The sequence below is a fragment of the Bombus pascuorum genome, chromosome 12 (genome assembly GCF_905332965.1).
Source record: "Bombus pascuorum chromosome 12, iyBomPasc1.1, whole genome shotgun sequence".
Taxonomy (NCBI): domain Eukaryota; kingdom Metazoa; phylum Arthropoda; class Insecta; order Hymenoptera; family Apidae; genus Bombus; species Bombus pascuorum.
In genome coordinates, this window is record NC_083499.1 from 9,309,771 (window position 1) to 9,324,316 (window position 14,546).

Here is a 14,546-nt window from a genome sequence, read left to right on the forward strand (position 1 = left end):
ACGTTCCACGAAATAACGTTAAATTTGAAAAACGTTGCATAGCTTAATACAAATCGAAACAGGAGGCCGATCGATGTCGTTGCTGTCGCCGGAAGAGCTCGTCTGCTAAGTACCAAAAACGTTCAATTGTCTATCTGGATGAATTAACCGAAAATAGAATATCGTTACGAAACGATGTTAAATATCCACCTAATTATCCTGAACAATTAATCGCGGGTCTGACAGTACAACCTAGAGAAAATTAACTAAAGAATTCTGGTGTGACAGGCCGGTATCTTAATGCTTTCGTGGCGTGATGGTGGGGGCAACCGTGGGGAGCTTCCGTTTATCTGTGAGGTCAGAGAAGGCTGGCTGCGTTCAGTGGTGCTGTTGAAAAACACGATGAAAATGGCGTGGCAACCGCAAGAGGAAGGACTTCGACAAATCTTGACGCTCCTCAAGGAGTCTCAGAGCCCGGATACGGCTACTCAACGAGCTGTGCAAGAAGTATCCTTTCATATTTGATCAAAATTCGTTTAGTGCTTTGGAAAAAAAATTTGTCCCAGAGATTTTTGTTCCCGGTGAGTACACCCGCGACGCGGTAACGAAGTGAAGCGGCTAGGTCAATCAAGGGGCGTGCTTTTCGTCGCGATAAAATTTTCTGCTCCTTTTAAATAGCGTTGGAAATTTCATTAAAAAGACGTAGAGGGGGGTCTCAACAGATATCAAGGCTATCGAAATATTCTATTTGATGTAAGATGGGTAAATGTTCGGCGCGCTTTTGCGCAGCCTGTCACGAATCCCCTTTTTTGTCGTCTACGGTTCGATTGAAAAGCTGTTGAGACACCTTATTGTAACTAATATGATTTTTTATGATCGGGAAAGCCATTTCGTAGTCGTTCACATTACTTTTTAGGAAATCATTCTGCGATTAATATTAGGCTCGGTAAGAGTAGGTCGACATAAGTTGATAGGTTTTTCTCGAATAACACGTGAGTTATACTCAAGCGCCAAGAAATATGTTAACGATACATGATATCTGTCGCGGGGCGCGTCGGAAATGCCGTTACTGTCGGTGACGAGTTTGTTTTCTTGACGCCGTAATCGATAAATCTTGTATATAGTTTCGGCCATAATATTAATTAAACAGACTGGGAATGACATACACAAACGAATGTTAGTGAAATGTATCTGTTGGGAATTACAGCTGGCAATAAATGTTAAGTTAACAGAAACTTGGATTTTTTTACACATTTTTCGTAGTATATTATGTACATATATATGTATGTATACATTTATATGTAATCAAAATTTTGAACAAAGATTTTATAATTGGAACAGTTTTATATATTTATAATAAATTTGTTCATTCATATAATAGAAAATTTGTGGCATATTTTGTGTGGCATGTTGCAATTTATTTTGTGTTAATGTATTGAACGTAAATAGAATATCTTTTCACATTTATTATGTAATAGTAATAGTATTACAACAAACGATAATTATACAAATACGCAATTCCTTTTTATTTCTATAAAAATTGTTCAATTATTATACTTTGATGCACACTTATTCTTAGAACTTTTCCTTATCAATATTTCTTAGAAATTGGAAGAATTAAACAAATTCCCAGACTTCAACAATTATCTTATTTTTGTTTTAACAAAACTCACATCAGAGGGTACGTATTTCAAATATAACTTTTGATGTAACCTTTAATAATTTTTATCTGTAAAGATGGGTTTTTTAATTCAATTGTTTTTATTTTTTAAGATGAACCTACGAGGTCTTTAAGTGGACTGATTTTGAAAAATAACGTTAAAGCTCATTTTTATAAGTTTTTACCAGAGGTTACAAATTTCATCAAACAAGAATGTTTATCAGCAGTTGGAGATTCATCACCTCTGATTCGTGCAACTGTTGGTATTTTAATAACTACCATTGCATCCAAAGGTATAGTTATTATTTAGTAGAAATAACTATCAAATAACTTCAGAAAATTACTAAATCTTGTTTCTAATAGGTGAATTAACTAGATGGCCGGAGTTGCTACCTGCACTTTGTCAAATGTTAGACTCACAAGACTATAATGTTTGTGAGGGTGCATTTGGTGCTCTTCAAAAGATTTGTGAAGATTCTGCAGAAATTTTAGATTCTGATGCACTTAATCGACCATTAAATGTTTTAATCCCAAAGTTCCTGCAATTTTTTAGACATTCAAGCCCCAAAATTAGATCACATGCTACTGCCTGTGTTAATCAATTTATTGTTAATCGTACACAGGCTTTGATGATTCACATAGATAGCTTCCTGGAAAATCTCTTCCATTTGGCTAATGACGATGATCCAGAAGTCAGAAAGAACGTATGCAGGTATAATTGCATTTTTTCTTTTTCTTTTTATATAAAGTATATTGATATTATATATAAGATATGTACAATATCTTGTATGATATCATATTTATGGTTTTATAGAGCTCTGGTTATGCTGCTTGAAGTTCGAATGGATAGATTAATACCACACATGCATAATATAATAGAATATATGTTAATGAGGACCCAGGATCTTGATGAAGGAGTTGCTTTAGAAGCCTGTGAATTTTGGCTTTCATTAGCTGAACAACCAATATGTAAAGAAGCACTTGCACCACATTTACCTCGTTTAGTACCTGTATTGGTAGGTAATCACAAAATAAAATAAGTTTTAAAGCAAATGTCACAGGAAACTAATAAATTTATAATGCATTACAATTCCATAGGTAAGAGGTATGAAATACTCGGACATTGATATAATACTTCTAAAAGGAGATGTGGAAGAAGATGAAATGATCCCAGATAGAGAAGAAGATATCAGACCAAGATTTCCCAAGTCAAAAACACACCATTCACATCATGGCAATATGAATAAGCACTCAAACGAAAACGGAGGTTGTGATGAAGAAGACACAGATGCTGAAGATGGATGTGATGACGATTCATCACTTAGTGACTGGAATTTAAGGAAATGTTCTGCTGCTGCATTAGATATGTTAGCAAATGTATTTAGAGAAGAATTATTACCAGTTCTAGTACCAATTTTGAAAGAAACGCTGTTCCATCAAGATTGGGTAATTAAAGAGTCTGGAATATTAGCACTGGGGGCTATAGCAGAAGGTACTTTTCGTAACAATCATCAATATATTACACCATTTTATATGGGTTTAGGTCGTAATTTAATGTGTAATATACTATTGCAGGTTGTATGAGCGGAATGATTCCACATTTATCAGAATTAATTCCTTATTTAATTAGTTGCTTAAGCGACAAAAAAGCACTAGTACGTGCTATTACTTGTTGGACACTAAGCCGTTACGCACATTGGGTTTGTGCGCAACCACACGACACACATTTGAAACCTTTAATGACTGAATTACTGAAACGAGTACTTGATGGCAATAAACGCGTCCAGGAAGCAGCATGTTCTGCTTTTGCAACGTTAGAAGAGGAAGCGTGTACAGAACTAGTCCCTTATCTTGGATATATTCTTGAAACGCTTGTTTTTGCTTTTGGTAAATATGCTCTTACATTACCGTTAAATTGGACAAACGCTTATTTTTTTACTAATCATTTTTATGTATGCAGGCAAATATCAACATAAAAATCTTTTAATATTGTACGATGCAATTGGTACACTTGCTGATTCAGTAGGACATCATCTTAATAAACCAGATTACATTAACCTTCTTATGCCACCACTCATTAATAAGTGGAATGTGTTAAAAGATGAAGACAAAGACCTTTTCCCATTATTAGAATGCCTTTCTTCAATTGCGACTGCTTTACGATCTGGTTTCCTTCCTTATTGCGAACCCGTGTATAGGTAGGTTTCATTAACCTTTATCTTTGTAGATTTGATAGTGTATTTAAATCTTTATGTTTATTTATTTATTTATTTATTTTTTTTTAATAGGCGGTGTGTATCCCTCGTAGAGCAGACGCTAAATCAACACATAGCAAATACACAGAGTCCAGAACAATTTGAGGCCCCTGATAAAGATTTTATGATTGTTGCATTAGACCTTCTTAGTGGCTTAGCAGAAGGGTTGGATTGTCATATGGAACGCTTAGTAATGAACAGTAATGTAATGCAACTGCTGTATCAATGTATGCAAGATGTTATGCCTGAAGTTAGACAAAGCAGTTTCGCCTTATTAGGGGACCTTACAAAGGCCTGTTTCCAACATGTTCTACCGTGTATACGTGAGTATTTTTGTTATGTAATTACATAGTAAATTTATTATGTTTATTAACGTTCATTATGTTTATATGAGTTCAGTATGTTCATTTATTGATTTTGTTTATAGCGGAATTTATGCCTATACTTGGACAGAATTTAAATCCTGAGTTTATATCTGTATGTAATAATGCAACATGGACTATCGGTGAAATAGCTATAAAACTCGGTAAACTGCTTTGAAGATGTAATCTATTGAAGCATATCGCAAAACTCTCTGGTAGAGTATGTATATGAATGTATTTTCTTTTTTCTTTTTTAGGTTCTGATACAAGTGCATATATCCCATTAATTTTGACCCAGCTTATCGATATAATCAACAGACCGAATACGCCAAAAACGCTGTTAGAAAATACAGGTGAGTATCTGTGTATAATATTTTCAAATATATAGTTTTTTCTACACAGCTTAGTATATGGAGCATACTTTTAAATGTTAGAGGGTAATGTATAGTAAAGTTTCATATTTCTTTTTCCTTTTTTTTTTCTTTTTTTTTTTTGTGGATATCATAAGAATATGACTATGTTATTACTGTTCACCTATATCTCGTAGAAGTAATACCTTTTCTTAGAAGTATGCTCTGCACACGAGGGGAAACTTTTCATTTAAGGCATTGCAGTACACGTGTTCTGTATATTACAAATATTGTATAAAGGTTTCTATGCAATTAGGATATTCAACGATTGTTTAATGAGAAGTCTCCCAAATATACAGAGAAAGTCCCCACATTAGATTCAGCATTCGGTGGCATTTAAGTTTAGGTGCATTTTCCGTAAATAATTTTATTAAAGGTAATAACCACACAGACTGACGACTTCGAGTGGTTTTATATGACCACGCTTGCACGTTTTATGAGCGGGTTAAATTATTAGTATTTGTATATTGGACCTGATTTAGTGGTGTGCGATTGCCTGCAGGCTTTATATGGCAGAAATATACTGCAATTGAATATACTATGCTTGCATCTAAGCCCCAAATATTGTTTCAACGGTACTTTAAATTGGCTTTTAAATTCACGAGGAAAATTTTTATTTTTGTGTTTCTTGGTTGTACTTGTTTATATTAACATTTATTGGTAGAGATCATATTCATATCGGTTTTTTACAAATCATGGGCTCGCACGCTGCTATCTAATTTTTATTATTGTTTCAGCAGCTACAATAGCACGGTATTGCCTATGTTCATTGTCGGTATTTCATATGTTCACCTCTGTTCCCACTGTCTATTAATTGTTAATATTAAATTAATTATTATTGATTAAATGATTAATTACAAATTAATTGGAGTTTATAAACGACAACATATTCGCCTGAGTTGATCGTTGGTTCTCTATCAGTTTGTCTTATTGTTTGTGTTTCCGGTCACTTCACTACACTTCACTTGTCTACTTACCGAAATGAAATGAAACCGTAGCCATAACGATCGGTCGCCTAGGTTATGTGTGTCCCCACGACGTCGCCCCCATGTTACAGCAGTTTGTCCGACAGTGGTGTGTAAATTTCTTTATTATTATATTCTATTAATTATATTACCTTCTATTTTTATTAGCACTTTATTATTATATATTATTCCCGACTCTTCAGTAACATTGCATCAGGGGCTGCTAAGAACTTTTGTGCAAGAATATTGTATCATATATAATATACATATATAGAGAGAGCCCATCATGATTTTGTTTACATATTATAAACAAATACGTTATATGATTTCTCGATAAAAAGGGGTGCAGTTTATCCTAAGTATAATGTTAAACTTGCCCAATGGTTTTTTGCAGTAGTTTTTACATTTACTTTGTATATTTACCTTGATTTACTGCCACCATGCAAGTATGTTATAGGCTCTTATATAGTTAAGCTCTTAAGCAGTTGAGTCTAGGGTAGGTTTACATTTGTCACGTTTTTAGATCTGTGTAATATTTTAGCCTGTGTATTATTGCCTTGCATTGAAATCTAGAAACATATATTCTTTCTTTCTTAAAGTATATTTTTCACTGTGTACAGGTAGTTCCAATCAAAAGTGTCCTTTTGCATGTTAATTAACTCAGCATCAATATTGTCAAATACATCCTAGTTATATTCTTGCTATCACAACTACTGCTAATGTCTCTTTGCTTTGTAATATGAAAATCTTCAAAATTAAAGGGATGCTGTCAAATGTAAACCACACCTTAATTAATAAACTTGTACTAATACAATGCCGGTCATATTAAAATAATATTTTAATGATTCACATAGAGTTGAAGAAATTGTTCTTGGATGAGGTTTCTAAATGTTTTCAAAAAGAGATACAAAAGTACAGAACATCTGATACAGGAACTCTATCTTATCTTATGTTAGATTAGATAACATTTTTTTATTTTCTTAGATTAATAGTTTGGATTTTTATTCTAAATTGTTCAACAAATTGAAGAATAGAAACATAAAAATAAAAAAAGGGTAACGTTCATTAGGTAATCCAAACATAGGACTGCTCTTACCAAAACTAACGATTTTGCCACATTAATGGAGATGATTTATTCCTGTATAACTTACATAACTTGTGGGAATGAATATTATGTCAAGTGACTAGTTGTCATTTTTTGCTATAATCATATTCTTATAAATGTAAACAGTTTAATTATAAAGAAGGTAGATTTATCATTACAATAATAGTTCAGGCAAACAATAAATTTATCCAGTAAAGCTAATGTGTACTATAGAAAAATGTCACTATCATATTTAGCATACATTCTTTAATTATGATGAATATACCTTCTTGAATCATTAATATTATTCACGTCATAATGTGCACACATACTTTATTAGGTGTACTTCTTTGAGGAGCATAAGAGATAATGAAGAAAAGGATTCTGCATTCAGAGGTATGTGTCAGATGATAACAGTAAATCCAGCAGGAGTTGTACAAGATTTCATCTTTTTCTGTGATGCTGTTGCATCTTGGGTGACGCCTAGAGAAGATCTTAAGGACATGTTTGAGAAGGTATATCAAAATAAATCATCACAACTTAAATTATTTTCAATTAATTAATTGCTTTATTGTACAACATTGAAAAATCTGTTCTTCTGTAGATATTACATGGGTTCAAAAATCAAGTTGGTGTGGAAAATTGGAAACGATTTTCAGATCAATTCCCACCACAACTCAATGAAAGACTCCATAATATGTATGGCGTTTGAGAAGCCCCGCCTAAATGCGGTAAGTTGATCCCGAAATTTGTATTTATGTTAAATGAATTCTGAACAGTTCTATATACACATATACATAGACTGACAACATAGACAAAGGATGATCCTTACTTAAGTACCAGTTTTGTAAGTATGTATTAAAGTGAAGTAATTGTGTCTCTTTCAGAAGGCCGCTTTAAGGGGAAGGCCAAAAGGGGTTGGGCGGGAAACAGAACAATGGGTGTTCAGGGTGGGTGGGTGAAACCACGGCCTCTTCTCATCAACATCGTTGTCGTTACCGTGTTATGGTCATCGTCAGGCTCTCGGGGGAATTAATATGCGTTATTAAAGCTGCAATCAGCAAGAGGTATAAATGAAAAATCAAAGTGAGAATGAAACGAAGAAAATTGAGAACGACAAAATAAATGTCATGGGCCGAAATGTAACGCGTGGGTGGGCGGGTAGGGGGGGCGGGAGGGAGGGAGGAACTGTGTTGGGGTCACCGACCATTTTACAGTAAAGGTATCCTAACTTTGACGCTAAATCGCATTGCAAACAAAAAAAAAAAAACAAAAGTGATACCTTCACGTAGTGAAAACGTACACGCTGTACACTCCGTTTCCATTAGCGCTGTGCAACACTGTTAAGTGTTTAATTCTCGCGTATTGAAACGAGACACGAAGTGCTGGCAATCAACTAGCCCAGCTCTTAAACGAAACTGACTTCTCAATTATCATCGTGGAGGAGGAAACTAATAGCGAACAGCAAGAAATAAAACAAATGAAAAGGAGAAAATAATCGAACTACAAAAAGAAGGGTATAGATCTCACGTTATAGAGCTTGCTAAACTACTGTGATCGAAAATCTATATATTAGGAAATATTAATTTTCTTTTTTTCTTAAAGAAAATAGAGAGATATTACATTCTACATGAGTTGTGTAGAGCTTTAGACGGTGGTAGTAATACTTATTTGATATAAAACTAACAAATAGAGAAGTATGTTAGTAGAAATTTCATAGTGTACAGAAGGTTTTTGAGAATATGTATTTTTATACGTTGAAACTCAATATAAATGCAGAGAAAGTGCCATTCCGTTCGTTTCGAACCAAAATTTTTCTGCTTACTTTATTCTCTCCTTGCTGATTGTGATATTAGGTTATATGACACTTTGTCGTCATGTATGAATGGAACATATTTAAAATGAATTAATATATACATACTTACATATAAAAAAATGAATGTATGTAGATATTATATATAATTATATGTATCAAATATGATGTTTTAATCCACAGACTATTTTGTGATTATTTTTTTGTTAAAAATATTAAATTAAGATCATATTAGCTCTTAGTGTAAATAGGTAAATACATTTTAGAGTGGAAGTTTTTGTTATCACTATAGTGTTTCAAATTTTTTGCTTACGTATCACCTCTTAATGGGTTATCGTTATATAAAGCAACACGTGGGAGCGAATATAGTTTGAATATGATTTGCAGGTAACGATTCACAGAGTTTTGAATCTATGACGTGAAATCTATCGCGATGTAGGGAAATTTTCGTCGTGTACACGCCAATCTCCATTTCATTTTTCTATCTCTTTTTGCGTTTGTAGGATATTTTTCGAATTCAAGCGTTGACTGTGTCATTCCAGTCCAGTTTTTGGGCCAGTTCAAAAAGCAAGCTCTTTTTATCATTAAAAGACGAGATTGTGTTTGTTGTCGTTATTTTTGCTGTCAAACGAGACTACGAAAACGAAATCTTAAAATTGCGAGAAACGCGTTTATATGCATTGATGATAAGAAATGAATAAGTAAAAGATAATAACAAATATATTATCGAATGTCGTGAATTTTGTGAGAAAAAACCCACGGAAATCGATTTCTAGAACTCTTATAACGTGAACTGTAATTTTTATTTTTTGTTTATTTGTTGAAAAAAGTATTCCAAAAAGCAAATGTGAACAAGTAAAGGAAAAAAAGCTCAACTTGAATAATGAACTAATTTAATCGTCGTTGAGTCACTGTTGTCAATCAAACTTTATTAATAAAAAAACAAAAAAAAAAAAATGGAACAAACAAACTGGCAGGATGAACTAGCGCAGGCTAGATTAGATATTACAAGAAAAAGAAAACGCGTTGAATCTGTTACGCATTTATAATAAGCGAGGCGATTTTTTCGGCCAATTCAAGACACTTTTTCAAGCCGAACGATTCCCATCCGCTCGATCAAAAAGCACAGAGACCATCGTGTAATCACAGCAACGCTTGTGACAAGTACAGTCCGGCAGTGAGAATATTTTTTTATTGTCATCATAGACTAAATGGAAGAAAAAGATATTATTTTAACGTTCTACTTCTACTTTAACGAAGTATCACGTGATCACGAGAAATAAAACGTGCAGTCTCTGTTTTCGTCGTTTTGAATGGAAAAACAAAAAGGAAGGAAGAACAGAACCTTTTACGTAGAGAACAGAAAGATTTATCATATACGTACATTCGTGACCGCTCCTTTGACTCGATCCACGTTTGTCAATTGGCAACCTCCTTGTTGCCATTACTCTTTATCCCCATTTTTGGTCCTTTCCTTGCTCTGCCTGCGCCATTTTTGTGATATTACTATTTTTTTATAATTACTTAAGGGCTTGGAAGTAAACAAGATTTAAGGAAAGAACAAAAACGAGCCATGTGCGATTTATCGACTCGAGTCTATAAATTTTCTCTATCTAGGTTTCACAGAAATATTTAAAAAATATATTTTTTTTATTCTTATTATTACTACACGCTATTATTATTGCCTGCTTTTATTACATTCTCAATGTTGTAAATAATACAAAGCGAACTTCATCACTAAAATCATTTTTTTCACATTGTCACTTATCTTTGTCACTGAATTGACTAGTGTTTAAATAACATATTCGATTTAACATACACACTCGAGATATATATTTATATATACATATATATATTTTTTTTAAATAGTTCCTAAGCTAGAAGCAGAATGTTTTTCAGTGATACACAAGTGAACACAGACACAGATGCGTACACGATTTATAATAGACGTATCTCTCAGGTTATCTCTATTCACTTTTATACTACAAAGAAATGGAATTTTCAATGAAAGAATACTTGTTATACATGTTGTCATAGTGTCCTGTGTATCGTTGTAAATATAATAGCATATATGATTTTCTTGTGTAAAGAAAATACTTTGTGAACGACTCCCGTCGAGATTTCACGTGGCTCGCTATTATTTATTACTGCTCGGAACTCAAGATAAGGACTAATTAAATTTATAATGAATTACGACAGTGAGTGGAGAAGTAAAGTGTCACGAACAAAAAAAGAATTGACTATTTATACATAATATTATATCAAAGTAAATTAATTATTATAAAGAAGAAAGAGAGGAGATGAAACGAGAAGTTGATTGATATTTGAGAAATTTCCAAGTTTTTTCTATTTGCAAAGAGAGAGAGAGAGGGAGAGAGAGAGTGAAAGAATGCATGAAAGAATGCACAGAATGATTGCAAAGCAAATAAAATATAGAAGAAGAAAGACGTGAAAATGAATAAGTAATTAAATGAAACAAACATGAAGTAAATATATTGTTGTATCTTTATTGTTGTTGTTGCATGAGACTAGCGTAATAGACTGAGCCATACATGTGGTTAAATAACTATTAACGTAATATTTCTTAATTAATACTATATTATTGTAATTATTATACGATGTGTATTATATTTAATCGTACCGTTTCGTGCGGGCAGTGTTTGGAGGGAGTTCTTATCCTTTGGGACTTTGTAAACACTATTCACTTATAATTAACGGTAGCCTCGTCATCCTTAACTTAAGGATGTCATTTATCATATCGTTCTCTAAAAATATGTATACAAAATCGTTCGTTTTATATTCTAATTTGTGTTTTATCGTGTGTTATCATAGAAAAGATTCAATGATTAAATCATTAATTTAGTTTTTTAACATAATTGATCGTGGCTAAAGAATCAAATCTTACCCCCTAAATTGTAAAGTAGACGTATTCGTGTATATCTTTCTATATGTATGTATGTGCGTGTTGCGTGTTTCTGTGTGTGTTTGTATGTCGTGTGTTCGTATATAATATATTTCCATTCCAATCGAGAAGCGTGAATAACGTATGCAACGTTTTAAAATTTTTGTAGCGCGGGAAGATATATTGAATTCTTATTTGTTATGTAATTGTTTATCGAACGATTTTACATTTTTTTTTTTTTTTTTTTTTCATCCTAAAGATAGGCAGAAAGAAGTATGATCCAGCTTTTTACTAAGATGCACTTCTAGATCGCGTCAAGTTCTTCTCGATTGGGTCATGTGTCGGAGAGAAAAGAAGGGAAAGCAAAAATCCTTTTCTTTCGCCCAAAGGATCGGAACTTCGTGGGGCTGTTCCTAGTACCTGATTATCCTATCCTTGCGGCACGAAGGCTCTTTTTTTCTAACGATGAACAAATACAAAACAGGAACAACCAGAAAACATCTTCTGGTAATTGGGTTCTCTGTTCTCTCGCGTCTCGCAAGCGCCAGTGAATTATTCTGCCCAGTGTTCGCACTTGGTACAGAGAAAAAAAAATCGTAAAACGGTGTTCTTTTTATTGTTGCATACCTTGACTGCCTAGTACTTAAGTACACATGATATATGTATATATACACACATCTTACATATATATAATATATATATATATATACATATATATAATATATTATATATATAACATATATATATATACAAAGACAGAGATAAAGAAAACTCAAGATTAGTGATCGCAAAAGTGAGTCTTCTTTGCATGGATTTCTTATAAATACCGAATATAGAGAGACTCTATATCTTATTTTTCCTCCTTTCTTACACACTAACACACACATACATAGACACACGCTTGTCAAGGTGCAACGAAAGGTGCTGTCGAATGCTTGTTTGCGAATTTTTATACGTCGAAAACGAGGAAAACGAAGCACCCAACGATTTGTTCTCTCGCATCGCGTATTTCGAGTTACGTAATACAATGTATAGGCGGGGGAATCATTGAATTCGAAAAAGGGATTAAAATAAGAAAGGTGGGGAAAGCGAAAGCGATGCAAAAATCCAAAAGAAGAGCGACACGCTATTCTTGACTTTATTCAGTATTGTATTACCGATGTACGATAAGCTTCTGGCAATCATCTCATTGTGATCGGTGAAAATCTTATTTTAATGCTGTCGTTCGACACTTTATTACATAATTATTAATTACGATTATTATTGTTGTTGTAATCGATGAACGGAAGGGTCATCGTTCGACTTTTCATCTGTAGGAATTGCGATCCTCGGGGCCCACAATCAAAAAAAGTCGGCTTTTTATTGTAAAACAATGAAAGCAAGAACAAAGAAGAATGAGATATAAAAAGGAGCAAAACTAACAATGAAAAAAGGAGCCATAGAAAAGAATAAAGCGTCACGTAAGCACGCAAAGACCGTACAGAAGATGTCTTTCAACAATTAAAAACAGATGTGAATTCTATTTTCATTTTGTCTCTGCATGTGTTTCGTATACGAAACTGTAATGATGGAATTATCGTGGCGCCAAGAGAGAATACGGATTGTCACCTTTTATTTTCGTTTTAGCCTTAAGAAATTCAATCTCTAATTGTATCGTTGCGTTTTACAATTTTTCGACGTTCGGAAGAGGACTGTATCGAGATTCTTTCCTCTCTCAGTTCGAGAGGATCAGCTTCCCGTCTAGTTCAGAGCATGTTCGTCGATATACATATATTGTACCTATGCACGCGCACAATCGAAACGATCCGTCTCTCGATCACTTTCTCTTGGCTCTCTGTGTGCTACGTGACCATGCCATTGGAAATAAATCTTGAAGAATAATAGCATAAAAAGAGTGTGGCATAATCTTTGCGAATGTATCCCTTTATCCAGTCTTTTCTACCGAATCTATTTTTTTAATTACTGCTTTTCTATTCGCTCGATGGTCCCGTGATTTTGTTTTTCTATCTTTTTTTTTTTTTTTAATTACAGCTTATATTTATTAGATGCCGTTATCTCCTGTTATTTTCCAAATAAATGTATGTAAAGTTACGAAGACTATGTGATTTCGGCTTCAATCCTGTGAAAAGATTTAAAGAACTATGACGTACCGAAATGAATTAGTTATTACGAATAGATTGATCAGCGACGAGGTGACAAAGCGATTAAATCACGCAGCCAACAGTAGTCGTTTTGTATCATTCGGAAAGATAAATTGATCTTAAAGAAAGAAGCAATGTCAGGCGATTCGAGAACCCTTGGGACGTTAACCTTCGCACATCGCCCTCGTTTCCCCCTTTTCAAGGTCGACAGACGTCTCTAACATTCTTTTACACTAAGTTTAATTAACTAACACGAAAGTCACAAGTTTAACTTCATTCAGAAATTATAAATCAAAAAAAAGTTTATTATAAGATACTAGGATACTAGTGAAGTACTGTGTTTCGTAAAAATCTCATTTTTATTTCATACAGATTCTGAAACTAAATAAAAGAAAAATTTCGTTTATCGATAAATCGGAAGATTACAAAAGAAAGTTAAAAATTTCGTAGCGGAAAGACACCGAGCTCCGCTATTTCGATAAACAATATTCCATCGATTTAAAATTTCGTTAGAAAAGTGGGAAAATTCGCTCGTAACGTCGTTAAAGGCCATCAGAGGCATCCTGAATGGCATGTCCCATTCCAATGCAGTAAAACGGCAATAAACGTTTCTCGTAGTGGCGCATAAAAGCGTGGCTCGAGCTGGATAAAACGCGTTCCCACGTCCGATCGGTCTAACGGCCGGCTTAAGTGATTGCTTCTCTTCATTAGAGGCTGGCTCGTTTCGTTCGAGCTGATCTCCTTCTCTTCGGGGGCGAAACTTGAGGGACAGGTGTGGTAATGGCCCGTATCCGAGCGGTTCCACGTTTCTCTGTTGGAGAAAAGGGGCTGCGGACGAGGTAGTTGCAGTCGATTTAACCCCTGCCTTCCCGCTCCGCCACCCGAGAGACTATTACGCGAATTGATTCGGCATCGGTTCCACCCCGGAGCCGGCCAAGCACCGCGGCACCGTTTAGCTCCTCGTTTCTTCCATTC

The 14,546-nt window shown here is 34.1% G+C and overlaps 1 protein-coding gene across 2 annotated transcripts; it reads left to right on the top strand.

The window, feature by feature from the left end:
* The first annotated feature begins 218 nt into the window (after positions 1–218).
* On the top strand, positions 219–13,322 carry LOC132912647 (transportin-1). Of its 2 annotated transcripts, XM_060970250.1 has the most exons (15): positions 222–486; positions 1,585–1,660; positions 1,753–1,932; positions 2,003–2,351; positions 2,454–2,655; positions 2,738–3,131; positions 3,215–3,526; positions 3,600–3,837; positions 3,928–4,217; positions 4,322–4,420; positions 4,514–4,609; positions 5,665–5,740; positions 7,056–7,230; positions 7,320–7,446; positions 7,603–13,322. In XM_060970250.1, the coding sequence occupies exons 1-14, from the start codon at positions 280–282 to the stop codon at positions 7,425–7,427; spliced, it is 2,802 nt and encodes a 933-aa protein (XP_060826233.1). In that variant the 5' UTR covers positions 222–279; the 3' UTR covers positions 7,428–7,446; positions 7,603–13,322. The 2 variants fall into 2 exon arrangements, with proteins under 2 accessions (XP_060826234.1, XP_060826233.1); XM_060970251.1 differs by lacking the exons at positions 5,665–5,740; positions 7,320–7,446; positions 7,603–13,322 and having other exon boundaries at positions 219–486; positions 7,056–7,213.
* Positions 13,323–14,546: the final 1,224 nt, after the last annotated feature.